Raw genomic sequence first — 22,761 nt, 5'->3', positions numbered from 1 at the left:
ATATACTTTGTATCCCTCATTTACTTAGTGTTTCCTTAAGTTTGGCAGTTAACAGTAGCTTACTATACCCATTATGCTAAAATGTGTTGATTTGCTAGTAGTACTTCAATACTTGCTCTTTGGGGGCTACCAAATACATTGTATTGCTTGCCACACAAATTTACATGAGAGATGATCCCAATATGTGTCAGAAGGCGTTTCGGCTGTCGTGGACGAACCTGTCTACTGTACAAGCAAGAAACGTGTGTGTGCACACCCGATTGGATGACATGTCCTCTACCATCAACGATTGGTCAATGTCAGTCATCGTGGTCTAGGATTGGTCTATCGGAGGGATTAGGAAGTGGTGTTTAAGGGTCAGGGGTTGCTAGCTGTTGTCTTAAACGGCGAACAATATTAGCTAAGTACAGCTGATTGTTGCTATTTATTAACAAGCTTCAAAGACCAGGAACACTTACATATAACTAGCTGACGAAATATTTATATCAAAGCCAATAGGCGTTAACGTTGTAGCTTTTGTTTCGCTAGCATGTTAACTTTAGCTGTTAGAAATCATTCGTTTTTTTAGTTTTTAGTTTTTTTAAACTGCACCTTCCTTTCAATTATTATTTATTTCGTGGGCTTTGTCCTGATGAATGTTAGTTAGCGGCGTATGCACGAGAAGAATAATCCTGTAATTTAATGTTTAACATTAGCCACGGAGCTCATTTTGTTAATTAGCTGGCTAGCAATCGTTAGCTTGTTATCTAAAGGGTCATTAAATTCTACGAGGATGATTTTGCCTATGGTGATTCTCCTAATAGTTTTCTCACACGGAACAACAGCTGGTAAGTAAAAATAAAAAGTCAGCCAGGTAGATGTCAACGTTGAAACTATTTGACAGATCGTGTAACGCTAGTGTTGGCTAGCATTGCATTAGCTAGCAAGCTTGTCATTTTCTGAGGCACTAACGTTAGTTATCATTACTGGCAGCAGGAAAGTCCTTTATTCTACGGAGTCGTGTTCTTTGGATGAATATTGTTTGTCAGCTGACTGATGCACAATACCTAATCAATTACTTTTTTCTTTGATGTTGTCTTTCTGAAGATGAAGAGCCAGAGGGGAATAATGATCATACTCCTGAATTGAAGGTAGCTAGCTGGAACTTTAAATATGAACCTGCTGTGCCCTTTTCTATTGCATTTAGACGTGGAAGTAGGCCTACCTATCTTTTTCAATGTTTATATAAGAAGCTGTTTGGTATCATGCAAGCAAAATATAGGTTAGCATTATAATTGGCAAAAGCAGATTTGCTTTGCAAAGAACCAACCATAAGAAAACGTGTATAGCCTTGGTCTCACTCAAATCCATTAACCTTCAAGCTAATGACAATATAAAAACTGAAGTTATTACATCATGTAACCCCTCCATCTCCTCATATTGCTTGTTTTCCCCTTCTAGTCTTACCACGAGCCCAACTCTGAGGAGGATGAGGTCCCAGTAGGCGCCAGGATTGTAGCAGGAATGGTGACTTCCCCCAGGGAGGCCTCGCATGCCGAGGGAGAGAGAAGACTCGATGGTGGCGTCCAGGAAGGTGGGCTGGAGGGGGAAGAGAAGGAGGACTTGCCCACTCAACCTCCTCCCGTCGAGGAAAGGCCTAAAGAGGGTAAGGAGCCTTAAGATAGCCTTTATTGGCCAGGTGTCACTAGTGGCCATTGCAGTTTGATTTCTATGACTTGTCTGTCTTGACTAATAAAATAATTGCGGAATGTTACATGGAGAAGTGTCATATCTATGTAGAAATTAATTATGATATCTGTCTGCAATCCACTGAAAGTTTAACTCCATAGATTTCAGCTACCCCACATTTATACATCTAGAACTGGGAACATGTAGTGACAATATCTTGGCTGAGAACATTGAGGAAGCATTTTGAGAAATTGGGACAAACTAAGCTTTGCTGACAGCTGGCCTTGAGCATAGCATCAATGCGATGTCTTTTTGAACTTGCGCTCAGTGTAACGGTTGGCCCTCGTGGGAAATTAAAACACGCTTGCGCTTGTGACATCTCTAAAAGTACTCTGGTGAAGGGTATATGCACCATTTGGCCACTGTACTGTAGGGTTTCTTTCATAATTTAACCAGAATGGTTCAATCTTTAGCTTACTTAAAACAGATTTGAGCTTCAATTTGTTTGCCACACACACGTTCATCACCGTCCATCTGCTTCCTGTCATTGTTTTTGCTTACATACCACCCTGCCCCTACCATCTGATTTTTGGTTCACCGCAGTTCCTGTGGTGAATGGCGGCACAGCCAATGGGAACCCCTGTCTCTTCCCCTTCCTCTTCCTGGGGAAGGAGTATGTGGACTGTACCACCGATGGACGGGGGGACGACCGCCTGTGGTGCGCCACCACCTACGACTACGACAGGGACAAGAGATGGGGCTTCTGTGAGAGTAAGTCTCCCTTAAAGCATACACGTGTTTAAAAAAGTTTTATTTTACCCACCCTGTTTCTCTGCCTTAGAGGGACTCGCACATGGACACACCACTTACGTGGCTGAAGAAAATTGTCCTTGACGGATGAATAAAGTTGCTTTGTGTTTAGGGTTGCAAAACTACCTGCAATTTACCAAAGTTACTAGAATCTTTAACTTTGGTGATTTTATAGTTGAATAACTTTTACAATAATGCATTCGTGTGTGTTCATTTTTATTATATCTGTCCATATTGTCTGAGTTTGTAGTGGAAATACCTTATTCTTAAAGAGTAAATAGCCAAATTATTTTCAATTTACTTTTCAATCAAGCAACTCTTCCAGCTATTGTAATTTTTCATAACTGCCACCAGTTTGGCGCCAAAACATTTACAAAGACATATTGACATAGTACAATAAGTGTAAATATAAGGGATATTTCATAATGAAACCCTCGTATTCAACACCAATGGTATATTTAGGATGTTTTACAGCTTTGCCATTCTATTTTTTTAAGAATCATTTTATTATATATTTTACATGTGATAAGGCCACACAGCGGGACGGAATTAAGATGCTTGTGATAATCTGAAGTACCCAAAAAGGCCACTAGATGCCATTTGATAAAATTCCCCCCAAAACATTGAAAGTTACATAAAATGTTTGTAGTTTACTGGTAAACTTAGGAAGTTACCAGAAATATACCCTCCCTTTGCAACTCTAGTTGTGTTTTATATTGTAGCGGAGGAGCAGGTGGAGCAGAGGCATCTAGCGGAGGAGACCGAAAAGGAGTACCAGGCAGCCCTCCGCATGATCAATGGAACCAACCGGAAGAGCCAGAAGAAAGAGTGAGCTCTCCTTCTCCTCTTCATTGTCTCATCTACAGTCTTCACCTTTAATGTTCATAAGTGCACTTGCTGACAGCAAGAACACTCTTGAAATCCCACAGTCTTATCGTTCTTCCTCTTGCTTAAGAGATTCCCTTAAAACACCCCACTTCAATACAGCTATGACTTCTGTGTAGCTGGTTAGTGTCATTAGGTCCTAATCTATGGATTTCAAGTTACTGCTAATACAGATATGCATCTGTTGGTCACAGATACCTTAAAAAAAAAAAAGATGGGGGGGGGGGGGGGGCGAAAGGGTAAGGGCCATGGATCAGAACCATCTGTGTGACCACCATTTGCCTCATGCAACGCGACACATCTCCTTCGCAAAGAGTTGATCAGGCTGTTGGTTGTGGGAATGTTGTCCCACTCTTCAGTGGCTATGCGAAGTTGCTGGATATTGGCGGGAACTGGAACACGCTGTCGTACACGTCGATCCAGAGCATCCCAAACATGCTCAACGGGTGACATGTCTGGTGAGTATGCAGGCCATGGAAGAATTGTGTACATGGCACGACAATGGGCCTCAGGATCTCGTCACGGTATGGGCCTCAGGATCTCGTCACGGTATATCTTTGCATTCAAATTCCCATCAATAAAATGCAATTGTGTTCGTTGTCCATAGCTTATGCCTGCCCATACCATAACAGCACTGCCACCATGGGGCACTCTGTTTACAACGTTGACATCAGCAAACCGCGCGCCCTCCTGACACCATACACACAGTCTGCCCGGTGCAGTTGAAATAAGGATTAATCTGTGAAGAGTACACTTCTCCAGCTTGCCAGTGGCCATTGAAGGTGAAGTTGTTACAACGCCAATCTGTAGTCAGGTCAAGACCCTGGTGAGGACAACAAGCGTGCAGATGACCTTCCCCGAGATGGTTTCTGACAGTTTTTGCAGAAATTCTTCAGTTGTGCAAACCCAGTTTCATCAGCTGTCCGGGTGCTAGTCTCAGAGAATCCCGCATGGTGAAGAAGCCGAATGTGGAGATACTGGGTTAGCGTGGTTACACATGTTCTGCGGTTGTGAGGCCGGTTGGACATACTGCCAAATACTCCAAAATGACGATGGAGGCGGCTTATGGAGAGAGAAATGAAGATTCAATTCTCTGCCAACAGCTCTGGTGGACATCCCTGCAGTCAGCATGCCAATTGCGCGCTCCTCCAACTTGAGACATCTGTGGCCATTGTGTTGTGACAACTGCACATTTTAGTGTCCCTTTTTTTTGTCCCTAGCACAAGGTGCACCTGTGTAATGATCATGCTGTTTAATCAGCTTCTTGATATCCCACACATGTCAGGTGGATGGATTTATCTTGAAAAAGGAGAAATGCTCACTAACAGGGATGTAAACAAATTGGTGCCTTTGTGCATGTGAAACATTTCTGGGATCTCTTATTTCAGCTCATGAAACATGGGACCAACATTTTACATGTTTAGTTTATATCTTTGTTAAATATATTTAGGATTGCCATAAACGGGTTGAATGCTTATTGACTCTAGACATTTCAGCTTTTAATTTTTAATGTCTAAAAACATAATTCCACTTTAACATTATGGGGTGTTGTCTCTGTCCAGTGACACAAAATACCAATTTAATATATTTTAATTTCAGACTGTAATACAACAAAATGTGGAAAGGGTCAAGGGGTGTGAATACTTTCTGAAGGCTCTGTACATCCACAACACCTTTTTATTTACTCAACCTTCCTCCTATTCTTCATCTTATTCCTCACCAGGTTGTATGAGAAGCTATTGAAGGTTGCCGGCAAGGGCCACCACAAGGCCATGGAGAAGGTGGCCTATGCCATGCTGTTTGGGGACTACATGGCCCAGAACATCCCAAAGGCCAAGGAGCTGTTTGAGAAACTGGCCCTGGAGGGCTCCCCCAAAGCTCAGATGGTAATGGAACATTCCTATTTAAACTTAATGGATCCAGTGTAGTCTCATTGACCAGGTTTTACATGTGCATCGTATTCCAGGTTGTAGCTCATATCTTGCTTAATGTCTTATTCGGAATAAGCTGTTAAAGTATCCATGAATATTCGTAATTGACATTCATATGGGTTAAATGGAATAGTTACTGAAATATGGACACTGACTAGGTCTATAACCTCTCACATGTAGCGTTATATAATATTAACTCCTACTGAATTATTTCTTGCAGTAAAATGATACAACAGAAGATAAATGTTTTTTTCCCCATTCAGCATCACTTGAAATGCCAATGTAATGTGTTTTCTTTGACACTGTTATGCAAGCAGACAGTATTTGCGTCCAAGATGAACTGAAGTCTTTATCAGAAATGTGTTTCATTGTTTATTCAGCTTTTCATTTCCTTAACCGTCAACTGATGACATTTGGACATTTTGCACAGAACCCAGCTTTCCATTGTTTTGGAGTTATTGCATTTTTCTCCCTGGTCCCTAAATGGAAAAAGGCAAATTTAGCTGTGTTAAATAGGTTACTAATGCATTCATTCTAAGACATTCTGGTGAGCACTACTTTATTTAGTCTTCTAGGGCAACACGTTGACAGAAGAGAAGCTGCATGTATCTAACTATAGTTGCCAAACAAATGGCCTACGAAATGTCGGAAAATATAATATGGCCTACCAAATGTCGGAAAATATAATATGGCCTACCAAATGTCGGAAAATATAATATGGCCTACCAAATGTCGGAAAATATAATATGGCCTACCAAATGTCGGAAAATATAATATGGCCTACCAAATGTCGGAAAATATAATATGGCCTACCAAATGTCGGAAAATATAAGTTGTCGGAAATTAGGCTAAAAGTAGGCTGTACGGAGCATGAGCAAAATATATTATAGAATTATGGTGGATCGAACTACGTAAGTAGCCTACTTTTTTTTTTTTGTGATTTGTTTGACAAAGATGAAAACATCACAATAAGAAGATATTGGTCTGCATGTAAACGTGGTCATTGAGACAATGGGGTTTCAGGTTGTCTCCAGGCATTGTCTAAGATGTCAACATGCCCCTTATGGGACAGTGAGAGACTTGGGCAATTAAAACTTTTTCTACTTATCCACAGTCAGATGAACACGTGAATATACCATTTTTAGTGTCCATGCAGTTTGGAGGTAAGTTGAAGGTAGTTTCTGTGGAGATTGCTAACTGGCATTGGCACAATGACTGGAAGTCTACGTTGTTAACTGATCCCTTTGGCTTCCAGTCATTGTGTAACGCTAGATCATGCGGAGATCATGCGGCCCTCACGTGTGGGGGATCTGATTGTTGTTTACATCACACCACCACGTGATTTGGTCGATTGTAGCGCACCACTGCCAACAATTGGTCTGCATGGCTAGCTAATGCAGAGAAAATTCTCCATATGATGTTGAGAAATAGTGCATTGTGGGTAGTTTAGAAGGTGTCGGGAAATAAGTTAATTAATATACAAATAAAAAAAAAAGTTATAGGTAACCAGATTGTGACTACAACTAAGTTACTAAGTCTTTGACCACACTGTTACTTTGGTGAGTAAAACCTCATGCTTCCTACCATTTTTAATTGCGCAAATCTCGCACTATCCCTACAACTTTAGTCCTATTGGGACATTTACACATCCTCTGTTGCTGCTTAAGGCCACAGCCATGTAGATTTTGTGTTAAAATTACTGATTGACCTTGTTTTTCAATGGGAGTCATTCGTTGATGGACGATGAACAACAGTTGATTGCCCATCAAAGACAGCACAATGACAGTCTTTTTACGTATGCAACTCGCTTAAAAGAAGTTGACAGACTTGAATTTAACTTTTGACGGACAAAAACGGACAATTGATGAATGCATATATGATTTCATCCGTGTTTATGCGTCTCTGTGGTTGTAGGTAGCCTAACGTTCTACCCTGTTCTTCCTATAGGCACTTGGCTTCTTGTACGCTGCCGGGTTAGGAGTGAACTCCAGTCAAGCAAAGGTACCAACACCCAGCCTCTCCACTTTCTCTCCCCAAACCTCTCTCTCTTTTTTCCATGTAGCCTATATACTGATCAAAAGCTCTGTTTGTTCAGACGTAGCTTTTGTAGTAGAGCAGGGCGACATGGACACATCCATATTATGATAAATTGACTGAATTATAATAAGTAGAATCATGAGTTTATAACATTACAGTGCACCGCATTTTTTTATATTACCCTTAACTATTACTACTATTTTAAATGTTGTAGCTATCAATTGTCCCATTTAACAATCACTGATATTAGCAAACTTACTTCACATTACTCTAGTAGGGCCCTATAGGTTATTTATCGTAATGAACGACATCAGCAGGAAGTCCACAATAAGTTGTCAGTTTGGTCGGTGTTGATTATCTTCCCAGCTCTATTTCCTAGATGATGTCAAAGTTGGCTGCTAAGCCTGGAATGTAAAGCATAACCCTCCAACTCTGTTTCAGGCGTTGGTTTACTATACCTTTGGGGCTTTGGGCGGAAACCTGGTGGCTCATATGATTCTGGTGAGCTACTTCTGCTGTTTGTATCATTGAGTAGAGAAGCCTTATGTCTGTTGTTCTTCCTTGTGGATATACTGAATAATGATTTACTTTCTGTCCTTTGCTACCGTTCTCTCTTTAGGGATACCGATACTGGGGTGGTGTGGGCGTACCCCAGAGCTGCGAATCAGCACTGACGCACTACAGACTGGTGGCCAATCACGGTAGGAGGCCACCCCCTCTCAACCAACGAACGTCTTTCACTGTCTCAGATGAGTTTGTCTCAGTAGCTAGGTTTCTATACAATAGGTGACAGATTTTCATGTGAATATTCTAAATTCGGCTTGAAAACAGTTTGTTTTCATCATATTGACTTGTTGCGGATAAAACGTAGTGCATAAAAAAAATTACTGTTGCAGTTAAATTCCCATGTACCAAATACAAGTTAACTGGGTTTCCATCGCATTTTCAACTCTACTGATGGTTCTGCCGCCAAAAATGTTGCGTAATTTAACAAATGTGCTCACTAGGGTCTTGGCACGTGTGTTCTAGCCAACAGCTAATGGATTCAGTGCGGGTATAGCCTACATGATGAGATTATTTTTGTCAAATGGCAGGCAAGCATTGATCATCATGTCACCAGAATAATAACCTCTATTTATTGTCTGGGAGCATCAAGCTCATCACTGTGCACTTTCACCACCCTGTGACTTTCTGTTTATTTCCTATTACTTATTAACATAATACATTTTACAGACACAAAAAGATCCCATCTTGTCTAAAGTATTTTGTCGACATTTGGCGTGTTTACAGACAGATTTTCTGTTTCCATCAGGCCTGTCGTGAAATGTTTTATCCGACATAAAAAGGTTGGATGGAAACCTGGTTAGTGTTTTGAATTGGGAAGACCTGCATTTGAAAAGCCCTAAATTGTAGGTGCTGCAAACTGACTAAAGGAAAGGCTGCATTCAAAAAGTTACCTTTTTGATTCACAGCAAGATTTTAGTCCTGAGGCTTTCTTTAGGGGTTATGCAAAGAGCAGTGAGTTTTTTTCTTTTTCATTCTTTCTCTCCTTAACCTCCAGTGGCCAGTGACGTGTCCCTGACTGGGGGCAGTGCGGTGCAGAGGGTGCGTCTGCTGGATGAGGTGGAAAATCCGGGCTCTACCAGCGGAATGCTGGAGGAAGACCTGATCCAGTACTACCAATTCCTGGCTGAGAAGGGAGACATCCAGGCCCAGGTTAGGGTTAAGATGGGGCACACTGCTCTTATGAGGTTTTTCTTCTTCTGCATAGGAAATTCTTTAGGATTCTTTGCGATGGGGAAAGGTATTCCGTATCAACTTGAATGACTAAAACTAAGTATAAAGTATGTAGAAAAACATTATATATGTATGTATATGTATATGTGATATTTAAGAATTAACTATATAAAATAACTAGACCAAGGGTGTCGAATTCAATCGCAGCACGGGCCATATTGGGGGAAAAAACAACATGCATATAAATACCACCCAAACTGGACATTGTTTAAAAAAAAATGTCCACTTACAAACGTACAGTATGAACGCTCATAGGTGGGTGGGTCTGGGAGGAGGGGTATGTGGCAATACACTTCCATTTGGTGTGCAGCATGTTGGCAGTGCTTGCTGGGACTTGTTGTACAGTGTGTTGGGGGCTGTATGGAAGTGGGCCAAAATGAATTGACAACCCAAATCCAGCCTGCGCAATGATATAAATGTCACTAGCCAGATGGCCCGCGGGCCTCGTGTCTGACATGTGAGCTAGACAGTCAGGGAGAATAGAAAATTCCGTAAATGATGAGTTCAGGAGTATATTTGGCAGCATGGCATTATACCGTTCCTCGTGGGAGATAATGGAAATATTCTAATTATCTCATTTTAAAGTTTCTCTGGTGCTTGCATGAATATAGCATGATAATGAGTACGCGGGTATTGATTGAAAAGCTGGGCCCTGGTCAAAAGTGGTACACTATGTAGGGATTAGGGGGCCATTTGGTACTCCGACGTGGTGTTTCGTGCTATGACCCCATGCTTTGCTCCTAACAGGTGGGACTGGGCCAGCTGCATCTGCACGGTGGTCGGGGGGTGGAGCAGAACCACCAGGTAACGTTTCCCTGATCCATTTTCAACCTTGTTCAAACACTACAGATGTAGGATTTTAATTTGATCACCCTGTGCAGGAAATGTAAAACTTGTAGTGTATTTGAAGTTTAAAAAGGCTTCTGAAGTTTGTCATATCCATTTTGAAATTTCAGACTTGATTTTCCCTTACAAAAAAATGTATCAATGCTAAAAAAGTTATAATTCACATTTTCTGTGACTGCATGATTGTTTTCATGCTGTAGCAAACTGGCTCAAATTAAGATCCTACATCTAGCTCTGTCATGCTCACTCCTGTATTTGGTGTGAAGTTCATGTGTGGAGATGGCCGCAAATGAAATGGTTTTTTTTGTCGACAGCGGGCCTACGATTACTTCAACCAGGCCGCGAATGCTGGGAACACGCACGCCATGGCTTTCCTTGGGAAGGTAAGATTATTACATGATCTTATAGGCCTGTAGCACTGTGGAGAAATAAGCAAGTAACTCTACCCTTACTCTGTGGCTGTGCAACCATTCAGTGGTTTCTCTTACTGTTTTCATTTGTTCTCTTCACTCTCTTTTTCTCTCACTATTTTTCAGATGTACTCGGAGGGCAGTGAGTACTTGTCTCAGAACAATGAGACGGCCCTGCAGTACTTCAAGAAGGCCTCTGACCTTGTGAGTCCAAACCTTGACTAGAATGGACATTCTATTTCTGTGGTCCAACTATGGATTGTTCTGCATCCATAATAATATCTATATAGCTCTGTTTGGTTCCTTTTTACTATTCACTCCTATGGATATCTTGCACATAGCCCACATTGCCTGTACTGAATGTATCAATTACCAATTTAAGAATCCACTTCTTATAGTGGTCAAACTGTTGGACAGAAACATTCCTATACTGTACATAGATTTTCAATGCACATGCTATTTCAGGATCAATCTGTTATATTAATAGTCAAATTTAACAGGTTTATATATGTGGTTCTTTCAAGAGTGCACTATTATTTTCAATACTTATTGTTGTCTTGGGTGGTTTCTGTCTCTTTTTTTGATGTCGTTACTCCCTGTTCTTGTCCCCTAGGGTAACCCTGTTGGGCAGAGTGGGCTGGGCATGGCGTACCTGTACGGGAGAGGTGTGCCAGTGGTGAGTGACCGATCTCCCTCTGCAATTCTACACATTTTGCTATGGGGTGGAGACAAATATTTGCAGTTTTTAATGATATCTGCATGAGAGTGTCTAACAAAATCAATCGGGGCCCCCGGTTGGTAATTCGGCTATGATTTAAACTTGAAGTAGATAGCTGGCCACTAGACTAACTTAACCAGCTAACATAACCAATCTAAAAAAATATTAGCTGTCAGTAGCTATGTTTCCATGAACTTGTCCAATATAATTTTTTGTCATTGTAGACATTTAGAACGTTTGCATAGAGAATGTAGGCGACAATTGCCTGCTAGGGTGCGTTTCCATTTAACTAACTTGTGTTGATAAAAACAGCTGGATGTAATAACGTCAAACCCAAAAACAAAACAGTTTTAAATAAAAATGGAGTAGGTGAAGTGTTTGCCATTAGTCATATTGCGTATTAATAAATTGGCGACTGCCTGTGTGCCCTCCCACCGATCTTTCATGTCTCAGGTAACCTGCGAAAGCCGGCATGGATAGAATACAATAATTGACCAATATTTGCCATATTCTAATCATTATCATGTGCCAACGTATTGCCACGGTCCGTGCCATGAACTTGTACTTCTGTAGATCTGTAATAATTGGATGTTGAAACTTGCATTCAGAAAAGCAAGGCGAAGCAATTCAGGCGTTCTTGAAAGTCAGGATAATCCTTGTCCTGCAAAGAAACATTATTTTTATAGTTACATTTTTAATTTGCAAGCAGTAGGCATTTAGAATGAAATGTGGAGTGTAGCTTACAGTTCAATGATATCACGTGCCCTGCGTACCTTCAAAAGTATTCAGCAATAATTTATTCGGTGTACTTTCCATTTGTCGCAAGTTTAACAAAAGAAAAGTACACCCCCTGTCGAATGAATAAAAATGCTGTTGATATTTACAAAATTTCTCATATCTGCTGTTACCATGACTCAATTATTATTTTTGCGACATTGCTTTTGTCAAAATAAACCTGGGTCAATGGAAACCTGCCTACTGACTGACATAGCGAGAGAACTGTTGATGCACAACCAAATTTACACCTTCTTTTGTATTTTACTATTCTAACTCTCAACAGTAAGTTGAGACCCCCACTTAAATTTTAAAAAAAATTTGGGGGTGGACTTGATCGAGCCGCCAGTTACCCATCTCTGCTTTGCACTGTAGTTACATTCCTAAATTGATCTTTTGTAGACATTGGCATAGACAATAGAATCCAGCAACTGTGTACTGTAGGTTTACAGTCCATTCGGAAAGTATTCAGACCCCTTCACTTTTTCCACATTTTATTAGCTTACAGCCTTATTCTAACATGGATTAAATTACATTTTTTTCACACACGACCCCATAATGACAGAACAGAAACAGGTTTTTTGAATTTTTTGCAAATGTATAAAAAAACATACCTTATTTACCTAAGTATTCAGACCCTTTGCTATGAGACTTGACATTTTAGCTCAGGTGCATCCTGTTTCCATCGATCATCCTTGAGATGTTTCTAAAACTCGATTGGAGTCCATCTGTGGTAAATTCAATTGATTGGACATGATTTGGAAAGGAACACGCCTGTCTATATAAGGTCACACAGTTGACAGTGAATGTCAGAGCAAAAACCAAGCCATGAGGTTAAAGGAATTATTGTAGAGTGCCGAGACAGGATTTCTGCAGCATTGACGGTCCACAAGAACACACTGGCCTCAATCATTCTTAAATGGAAGAAGTTTGGAACCACCCAGACTCTTCCTAGAGCTGGCCGCCCAGCCAAACTGAGCAATTGGGGGCGAAGGGCCTTGGTCAGGGAGGTGACCAAGAACCCAATGGGCACTGACAGAGCTCCAGAGTTCCTCTGTTGAGATGGGAGAACCTTCCAGAAGGACAAGCATCTCTGCAGCTCTCCACCAATCAGGCCTTTATGGTAGAGTGAGCAGATGGATGCCACTCCTCAGTAAGAGGCACATGACAGCCAGCTAGGAGTTTACGAAAAGGCACCTAAAGGACTCTGACCATGAGAAAAAAGATTCTCTGTTCTGATGAAACCAAGATTGAACTCTTTTGCCTAAATGCCAAGCGTTACGTCTGGAAGAAAGCAGGCACCGCTCATCACCTGGCCAATACCATCCCTATGGTGAAACATGGTGGTGGCAGCAGCATGCTGTGGGAATGTTTTTCAGGGACTGGGAGACTAGTCAGGATCAAGGAAAAGATGAGCAAAGTACAGCGAGCTCCTTGATGAAAACCTGCTCCAGGACCTCAGACTGAGGTGAGGGTTCACCTTCCAACAGGACAACGACCGTAAGCACACAGCCAAGACAACGCAGAAGTGGCTTCGGGACAAGTCTCTAAATGTCCTTGAGTGGCCCAGCCAGAGCCCGTACTTGAAACCGATCGAACATCTCTGGAGAGACCTGAAAATAGCTGTACAGCAACGCTCTCCATCCAACCTGACAGAGCTTGAGAGGATCTGCAGAGAAGAATGGGAGAAATCCCCAAATACAGGTGTGCCAAGCTTGTAGCGTCATACCCAAGAAGACTCGAGGCTGTAATTGGTGCCAAAGGTGCTTCAACAAAGACCTGAGTAAATGGTCTGACTACTTATGTAAATGTGATATTTCCTTTTTTTTATATATACATTTGCTAAAATTTCTGAACCTGTTTTTGCTTTGTCATTATGGGGTATTGTGTATAGATTGATGGGGGGGGGACAGTTTAATCAATTTTCAAATAAGGCTGTAACGTAACAAAATGTGGAAAAAGTGAAAGGGTCAGAATGCACTGAATGTCAGTATTTCCTGTGTGATTTACACAATTTTGTGTGTGTGTCCATCCTCCAGAATTACGAGTTGGCACTGAAGTACTTCCAGAAAGCAGCGGAGCAGGGCTGGGTGGATGGACAGCTTCAGCTGGGCACCATGTACTACAGTGAGTGTGTGCATGTGGGACTGTGTGTGTGTGTATAGACCACCCCTTTTTTTCTGTCGGATAGTGTAAAGCAGCCTCACCCCTTTTTGTTTCCTGGAAGTGCAATCTTAGTTGCCCACCAACATTCTGCTCCCAACTCTGCACTCTCCGCAACAGGGGTGTAATCAGCGGGGTGTCAACGGCCACTCATGAAATATGATTGGCCAGCCCATTCTCATTGGGTCAGAGCGCTGTCAATCTGGTTCGGAAAAAAATCCCTCACTGGAAAACGATGTCTTGTTCTTCTCTTCACAAAACTACCACTAACAGGTCCTGATCATCATAAATGGGAAACATTTGAACAAATACGCCCATCTAACGCAACAATGCTGTAAAGTTTAGTAAGAAGGGATATGCACCTTTTCAAATGATTTTCTACGGATATAAAGCGCTCCGCACATCATCGTTAACAGCTGATTACAGAAGTTATTGCTGTTGATATGCAGTCATTGTCAATTGTCTACTTGAGTTGCGAGGTCATTTTCTAAAAGAAAGACTGCGTTCTCCATTATGAGCCGCGTCTCGCACTACTGAAATGGGTATCTTTCTCCTCAATACCACTGTTCCAACAGGGTGTTATTCCCTTTCTAATGAGAGTTGAGACCTACAGTAACAACATTAAACAGCTAAAAGTCTTTCCTTTTTTTAACCAGTACATACCCCCATTTGACACATTTTCTTTTGCCCTGTATTTGATTTGTGAGCTTAAATTTGGTGGGCGGCCTTTTGTTAAACATGAAACAAAGTAGGCCCCTAGACTATTAAATAAAATGCATCGTAGTTTAAGCCAATTTTAAATGCTATTTGTGATACAATTTGCTGATTTCTCATGCCACCCATGACTGGTTTTGGTCCCCCCTTGGCCACCCCATTAAACAAATCCTAGAAACGCTATTTTTATTTTCTTACCCAACAAAAAAATGGTGTGCATCTCACTCACTTTTGTCTATCCATTCCTCTTCTTCCCCAGATGGCATCGGGGTGAAGCGTGACTACAAGCAGGCCTTCAAGTTCTTCAATCTGGCCTCGCAGGCAGGGCACATTCTGGCATTCTACAACCTGGCCCAGATGCACGCCACAGGCACCGGCGTGCTGCGTTCCTGCCACACCGCCGTGGAGGTGAGCTAGCTAGCCATTAGCTAGCTGCTGTACATACAGTGCATTCAGAAAGTATTCAGACCCCTTGACTTTTTACATTGCTGCCTTATTCTAAAATTGATTCAATCGTTTTTTTCCCCCTAATCAAGCTACACACAATACCCCATAATGACAAAGCAAAAATTGTTTTTTAGACATTTTGTCAAATTTGATAAACAGAAATATTTCATTTACATAAGTATTCAGACCCGTTACTCAGTACTTTGTTGAAGCACCAATTACAGCCTTGAGTCTTCTTGGGTATGACACTACAAGCTTGTCACCACTGTATTTGGGGAGTTTCTCCCGTTCTTCTCTGCAGATCCTCTCAAGCTCTGTCAGGATGGATGGGGAGCGTTGTTGCACAGCTATTTTTGGGTCTCTCCAGAGATGTTAGATCGGTTTCAAGTACGGGCTCTGGCTGGGCCGCTCAAGGACATTCAGAGACTTGTCCCGAAGCCACTCCAGCGTTGTCTTGGCTGTGTGCTTAGGGTTGTTGTCCTGTTGGAAGGTGAACCTTCGCTCCAGTCTGAGGTCCTGAGCATTCTGGAGCAGTTTTTCATCAAGGATCTCTCTGTACTTTGCTCCGTTCATCGTTTCCTTGATCCTGACTAGTCTCCCAGTCCCTGCCGCTGAAAAACATCCCCACGCTGCCACCACCATGCTTCACCGTAGGGATGGTGCCAGGTTTCCTCCAGATGTGACGCTTGGCATTCAATCTTGTTTCTCACGGTCTGAGAGTCTTTAGGTGACTTTTGGCAAACTCCAAGCGGGCTGTCATGTTCCTTTTACTGAGGAGTGGCTTCCGTCACCATAAAGGCCTGATTGGCGGAGTGCTGCAGAGTTGGTTGTTTTTCTGGAAGGTTCTCCCATCTCCACAGAGAAACTCTCGAGCTCTGTAAGAGCCATCAGGTTTTTTGTCACCTCCCTGACCAAGGCCCTTCTTCCATTTAAGAATGATGGAGGCCAGTGTGTTCTTGTGGACCTTCAATGCCGGAGACATTTTTTTGGTACCTTTCCCCAGATCTGTGCCTTGACACAATCCTGTCTCGGAGCTCTACGGGCAATTCCTTCGACCTCATGGCTTGGTTTTTGCTCTGACATGCACTGTCAACTGTTGGACCTTTTTATATAGACAGGTGTGTGTGCCTTTCCAAATCATGTCCAATCAATTGAATTTACCACAGGTGGACTCCAATCAAGTTGTAGAAACATCTCAAGGATGGTCATTGGAAACAGGATGCACCTGAGCTCAATTTCGAGTGTCATAGGAAAGGGTCTGAATTCTTATGTAAATAAGTTATTTGTTTTTTTATTTTTAATACATTTGTACACTGAGTAAAAAAATATTTGATCAATTTTAGAATAAGGCTGTAACCACAATGTGGAAAAAGTCAATGGGTCTGAATACTTTCCAAATGCACTGTAATTGGCAAGCTACAGCATTAGCCATTAACTAGCCATTTAGATAGCGCTCTATAATTGGAAAGCTGTAGGATTAGCAATTAGCTAGCTAGTTCAGAGGCCCAGCGCTTCAGTTAATTAGCCTTTAAGTATCAAGCAACCCTGCTACACTAGCCACCTTGGAGCTAGCCGTTAGCTAGCCTTTCACAGTTTATTAGCTTTTCGTTAGCTGTGCATTAATCGTCATTATAATCTGGGTGTTTCAAGCCCTGAATGCTGATAGCCATGGTATATCAGACCATATACCATGGGTATGACAAAACATTTGTTTTTACTGCTCTTAATACATTGGTAACCAGTTTATAATAAATAGCAATAAGGCATCCCAGGGTTTGTGGTATATTGCCAATATACCACAACTAAGGGCTGTATCCAGGCACTCCGCATTGCGTTGTCCCTAAGAACAGCCCTTGGCCGTGGTATATTGGCCATATACCACACCCCCTCGGGGCTTAATTGCTTAAATAAGCCATCTGTTAACCTTTATCCATTAGATCAATGCATTAATCACCAGTTAGCCATCTTCTAGCTAGGCATGAACCAATTAACCACCTTTTTAGCAATATATTGTCCTCCATTAGCCATCATTCAGCCATCCATTAGTTAATTATTTAGACATTTGCTACTCAGTGTCAGTCATTGTCTAGCCACAACCTACTTACCCATTCCTTAGCCATTGATCCACCACCAGGTTCGGGTACATTTTTATCCTCCCAATGGTAAAAGTTCAAATCAGGGGTTGTGTAATCAGATCCTAGATCTGTGATTATGGGCAATTTCTACCTCGAATTGTCTTAACAGACCCTTTTTTGTTCTTGTCTCTCTGTGTTTCTAACTGAATGTGTCTCTGTCTTTATGTGTGTCTGCGGGCAGCTCTTCAAGAATGTGTGTGAGCGTGGGCGCTGGTCGGACAGGCTGATGGCAGCCTACGGCAACTTCAAGGACGGCGACATGGACGGGGCGCTGGTGCAGTACCTGCTGCTGGCCGAGCAGGGCTACGAGGTGGCGCAGAGCAACGTGGCCTTCATCCTGGACCAGAGTAAGAACAAATACACAGTATTTGTCATAAGAATCCCCTAGATAGCTGACAGGGGAACTGTTTTGAGTTCCGTACTGTTTAGCAGCAACCATCTTAGAACCTCCTCAGCCTAGTTCTGTTTCTCCCCTTTCTCCCTGAAGTGTGCGCTTGTTCACTCCCCCGCATGGCTTCAAAAGCATTTGGATTGCGGTAAGCATGGGCAAAAGGGAGCCATGATCCTTCCTTTTTAAATGAATGAGGGGAGGGGAACAACTACACGCTTCGGGAGAAAATTTGTTTCTATGTACATTGGTAAGACACCAGTGCTTCCACTTACCTCTCTCACCAGAGAGCACTGTGACCCTATAACATGTGAACCAAGCATATGGCCTGGGGACTGTCTGTGGCCCCGCCATCTGTTGTAATGTGTTCAGAACACTAATCACTGGAAGGCAATGAATCCCCTGTGGTTGTTAAGATATGAAGAAATTGCTACACCATGTCAAAACAATCAATTTCTTTGTGCAGCTCTTCTGATATCTATTTACAGACATGACCTTTGAATGTGATTAATAAGCACTTCCGATGATATTAAACCAGTTGGTACCATTTTGTATTTGAATTGTGTGTGCGTGTGTGTTTCGTTTTAAGTAGAGGAGGCGCAGATCTTCAACGAGAATGAGACATACCCTCGAGCCCTCCTCCATTGGACCAGAGCAGCAGCACAGGGTTGGTTGAGCCTCCTTCATAAATCACCCTTCCATATTTTTGCTGTACTGAGCGGCCACCTTGTCTTTCTACCCTTCAGTAATTGTAGGGGAGGATAGTTGGATGAAGCTAGGGGGATACTCTATCTTCAACTGTGTTGCCCAGGGCCAAGCTTTTCAAAACATTTCATCCAGATCAAAATTATCCTGAGCTGTGTTAAATTCTGTTTCCCCTTCAGATGTGGTCCCTCATTTTTAGATGCAGTTTTAAGACAAAATGGAAGGATCCCATTTATATGCTAAAACAAAGATCATGGTATATGAGCCCATGACATTTGGTTTGAAAAACTGGGCCTGGTTTATACAGTGGCTAGGATAAAGCTTCGGGACTACCACTTCTACGGTTATGGTACTAACCAGTGGTGGAAAAAGTACCCAATTGTCAAACTTGAGTAAAAGTATTGATACCTTTTTAATAGAAAGTTACTCAAGTGACAGTCACTCAGTAAAATACTACTTGAGTAAAAGTATTTGGTTTTAAATATACTTAAGTATCAAAAGTAAATGTAATTGCTATAATATACTTCAGTATCAAAAGTAAAATGTATAAATCATTTCAAATTCCTTATTAAGCAAAGGGTTTAATATAGACGGTGCCCTTTTCTTCTTTAAAAAATGTAAGGATAGCCATGTGCACACTCCAACACTCAGACATGATTCACAAAATATGCATTTTTCTTTAGTGAGTCTACCAGAACATAAGCAGTAGGAATTACCACGTGTTCTCTTGATAAGTGTGTGAATTTCACAATTTTCCTGTTCTGCTAAGCATTCAAAATGTAATGAGTACTTTTGGTTGTCAGGGGAAATTTATGGAGTAAAAAGTACAATATTTTCTTCAGGAATGTAGTAAAGTAAAAGTTGTTAAAAAATATAAATAGTACACATACCCCAAAAAACTACTTAAGTAAAAATACTTTAAAGTACTACTTAAGTACTTTACACCACTGGTACTAACATGTGTATGGTTCCAGTACTGACTTGTGTGTACTGCATGTTCAACTGTGTTACCCAGGTTATACAGTGGCTAGGATTAAGCTGGGGGACTACCACTTCTACGGGTACGGTACTGACGTGGACTACGAGACCGCTGTCATCCACTATAGGCTGGCCTCGGAGCAGCAGCACAGCGCTCAAGCCATGTTCAACTTGGGTTACATGCACGAGAAAGGCCTGGGCATCAAACAGGTGGGCACACGCACATAAACAAACTCATTCATACACACATGCAACCCTATAAGTCTAACCCCTTACTCTTTCCCCGTCCTGTAGGATATCCACCTGGCCAAGCGTTTCTACGACATGGCTGCCGAGGCTAGTCCCGAAGCCCAGGTGCCTGTCTTCCTGGCTCTGTGTAAATTGGGCCTGGTCTACACCCTGCAATACCTGCACGACCTCAACGTGAGTGTACAGTACAGAGCGCTTCCTGGATCCGGTGCCTCTGGGAGTTTCATTTCCCTGGTCGTTTCCATATCAACTCATGGGGGCCAGGCTCAATGTTTGAGGCCAACTTAAATCCTGTACAAATGTAATAAATTATGGGATTGTACTATGTTTGTTCAATGTAGTCAATGCTCTCTCTCTCTTTCTGCTCCCTCCGACCTACCCTCTCTCTTTCTCCCCTCCCACCCTGTATCATCTCGCTCCCTCTCCATCCTCCCTCCCCCTCCACCAGATGAGTGAGGTGGTCAGTCAGGTGGACCTGGACCAGCTCCTGGGCCCTGAGTGGGACCTCTACCTAATGACGGTAATCGCCCTGCTGCTAGGCACCGTCATCGCCTACCGCCAGAGACAACACCAGGCAATGCCCCCTCCTCCCCCAGCCAGGCCTCCTCAGGAGCAGGCCCAACCTGAGGCCCAGGCCCAACCTGAGGCCCAGGCCCAACCTGAGGCCCAGGCCCAGCCCCAGGCCGAAGAGGCACAGCAGTGAGCAATAGAGATGGAGTGGGAAGAGAGGAAGGGAAGGCGATATCACGACCCATACCCTCTAACTCTTCTCTGGGGGGTTGGTGGGTAAAGGCAGACTAACTTGCTCCCATCTTGGGCACCACCTTTTCCCTCCTGACTCCGGCATGTTGACCACAGACTGTAGGCTACTGAATAGGCCAGACTCGCCCTACTTAACTCTCCGTCTCTGTCAATGCTCTCAGACCTCCCAAGTTGAAGAATGAAGAAAGGAATCGGTGAGGGGGCAGTGGAGCAGGTTGATGGACAAGGCCAATGAATAGAGGCTGTAGAAAAGACAGTATAGACTCTCAACCTCTTAGTGTGTGACTCAGGGTACCGGCAGCAGAATCACTTCTCAGAAGTAGCCACGTGGGGCGATCGAGGCATCTTCTTAATTATCATCCGATCTGCGAATGAAACGGTCTTGTTTTGTGGGCTCTAGTAGTGATTGGGCTTTGGAAACAATGGCCAGATTTTTTTTCTGCTTTTCCTTTTCAGATTTTACGTACGAGTTTAAGGTTACGAATTAAGATTCCAGATGTCTACATAAACCTTGCAATACCAACATATTCGTCAGGTGGCAGCAATCAGAACTGGGCATGTGAAGTCATCTTCATCTCCTTGTCTTTAGCAAAATGTTTTCACAAAGAAGTTTTTGTTAAGAACACATTTTGTAAGCATGTTCTGTTCATAAACAGTGATTCTTTATCGAGCTAGTTTTTTCTAGCATGCTTTTGTCAGCACATTTGCTTGATTGGCGAGTGTTAAAGCGTTTTGTGTGCAAATATTTCTTTAGCTAACATGCATTGTTTGTCTTTCAATGCAGACGTCTTCAGGATTTATTTTGTTAGCGAATATGCTTTGTTAGCACATATGTTAAACTAAGGAAGTAAACATAAACCTGTCATTTATTTGAAGTCCAGTTCAAAACCTTTCACTACGTAGCTGAGCGTTGGTCAACTTACTTGTTTAAGTGGACCAAGTAATGAAATATATTGTTGTCAGTCATTTCAGCTTTGCTATGCTATAGTCAAGCATCAGAATGAAGGATAAAGAATCCTTTGCTACCCCTTCACTAGCTCCCCCATTTCCTTGCTCAGTGCAGCGCATGATTCTGTGTCTCAGGTAAGGTTTGATTCTTGAGATATTATCCATATAGCCTAATACGGATAATATCCTTGAGATAATATTATAGGGATATTGTAGAATGCTTATCCCCACCGTAGGTGCTCCCTTACACCAAAATCCTGAGTGAATGCATTGTTCCATCTACTAGTAATTGGTAGTTTGTGGCACCATGGTTAATTTTCTCCTGTTTAAACTGTTTGATTTGATAAGTTGAACTGCAACAGGAAGAGAGATGGCGGCCTTTTTGTCAAGACTCATTAGAAGAAAGCAGTGACTTTTTCAGACTATTTGACTTTGTTAGACGTGGTTCCACTCAGGGTCATAATCGGGGTGTGACTATAGGCCACACCCCCTCACCAATAGAGCAGGTCGTTGCTTCTCCAGCTTCTGCTTGCCTCGGCTCAGGCTTTAAGTTGTCAAGATCGCAGCAATCACCTCGCTTATGTAGTGGCGTCACATAAGCTGATTTCCGCACTTTAGGAAGATTTCCTGATAAGTGTTAAATTAAAGTTGTGGGTTATTGAGCCAACAATGAGGGACGCTGTACACTTGAGCAGACCTGGATCCAAATAGTGGGCTCTTGTATAATTCTTCATGTCTAATGTCAACAACACATCAAGGACTTCATTGTCTGTCAATTGTCGAAAGGAAAAACCCTGACTGACGTTTTTCAAAATGATTCTGTAAAATTCCCCCATTAACATCCAGTACATTGTCACAGTGAGAGAGACCGAGAACCTGCAGAAATAAAATTGTGGTTAAATTCATTCTATCAATGTTATCAGTAATAGGGCCAGACTCTACATTCATTTGTAAGGGAAGAGTAGAGGAAGTACAACCCTTTTAATGGTTTAATTTTTCCAGTATTTCTATGGATTTCCAGTACAGTCAGCTACGGTGTTAAGTGAAATCTGATTTATTATATTTTCAAATAAGTTTTACACATTTCTCAGTTCTCGGAAGGATTGCCGGTACTGGACAGATTGTGTATTTGTGCCATTCAGAGGTTAAATGGGCAAGATACTGGTTTGTGTCAAGAACTGCCACGGTGTTGGGTTTTTCATGCTCAACAGTTTCCCGTGTGTATCAAGAATGGTCCACCACCGAAACGACATCCAGCCAACTTGACACAACTCTGTGACGCATTGTTGTCAACATGAGCCAGTATCCCTGTGGAAAGCTTTCGACACCTTGTAGAGTCCAAGCGAATTGAGGCTGTTCTGAGGGCAAAAGGGGGAGTGCAACTCAATATTAAGGT

General features: G+C 42.3%; 1 protein-coding gene across 2 annotated transcripts; it reads left to right on the top strand.

Moving 5' to 3' along the window:
- Window positions 1-397: 397 nt before the first annotated feature.
- Window positions 398-20,823, top strand: sel1l (SEL1L adaptor subunit of SYVN1 ubiquitin ligase). 2 transcript variants are annotated; one of them, XM_014145051.3, is made up of 21 exons: window positions 398-827; window positions 1,087-1,130; window positions 1,441-1,645; window positions 2,272-2,439; window positions 3,201-3,306; window positions 5,087-5,249; window positions 7,242-7,295; window positions 7,773-7,832; window positions 7,951-8,032; window positions 8,893-9,047; window positions 9,876-9,932; window positions 10,289-10,357; window positions 10,511-10,588; window positions 10,998-11,060; window positions 13,916-14,003; window positions 15,013-15,161; window positions 17,517-17,682; window positions 18,316-18,390; window positions 19,444-19,616; window positions 19,701-19,829; window positions 20,104-20,823. In XM_014145051.3, exons 1-21 carry the CDS (start codon window positions 773-775, stop codon window positions 20,356-20,358), a joined length of 2,394 nt encoding a protein of 797 aa, XP_014000526.2. In that variant the 5' UTR covers window positions 398-772; the 3' UTR covers window positions 20,359-20,823. The 2 variants fall into 2 exon arrangements, with proteins under 2 accessions (XP_014000526.2, XP_014000525.2); XM_014145050.3 differs by having other exon boundaries at window positions 18,313-18,390.
- The last annotated feature ends 1,938 nt before the right edge of the window (window positions 20,824-22,761 follow it).

Source organism: Salmo salar, chromosome 15 (genome assembly GCF_965601325.2).
Source record: "Salmo salar chromosome 15, fSalSal1, whole genome shotgun sequence".
In the NCBI taxonomy this organism is placed as follows: Eukaryota; Metazoa; Chordata; class Actinopteri; order Salmoniformes; family Salmonidae; genus Salmo; species Salmo salar.
This window is presented reverse-complemented; position numbering and strand designations above follow the sequence as displayed.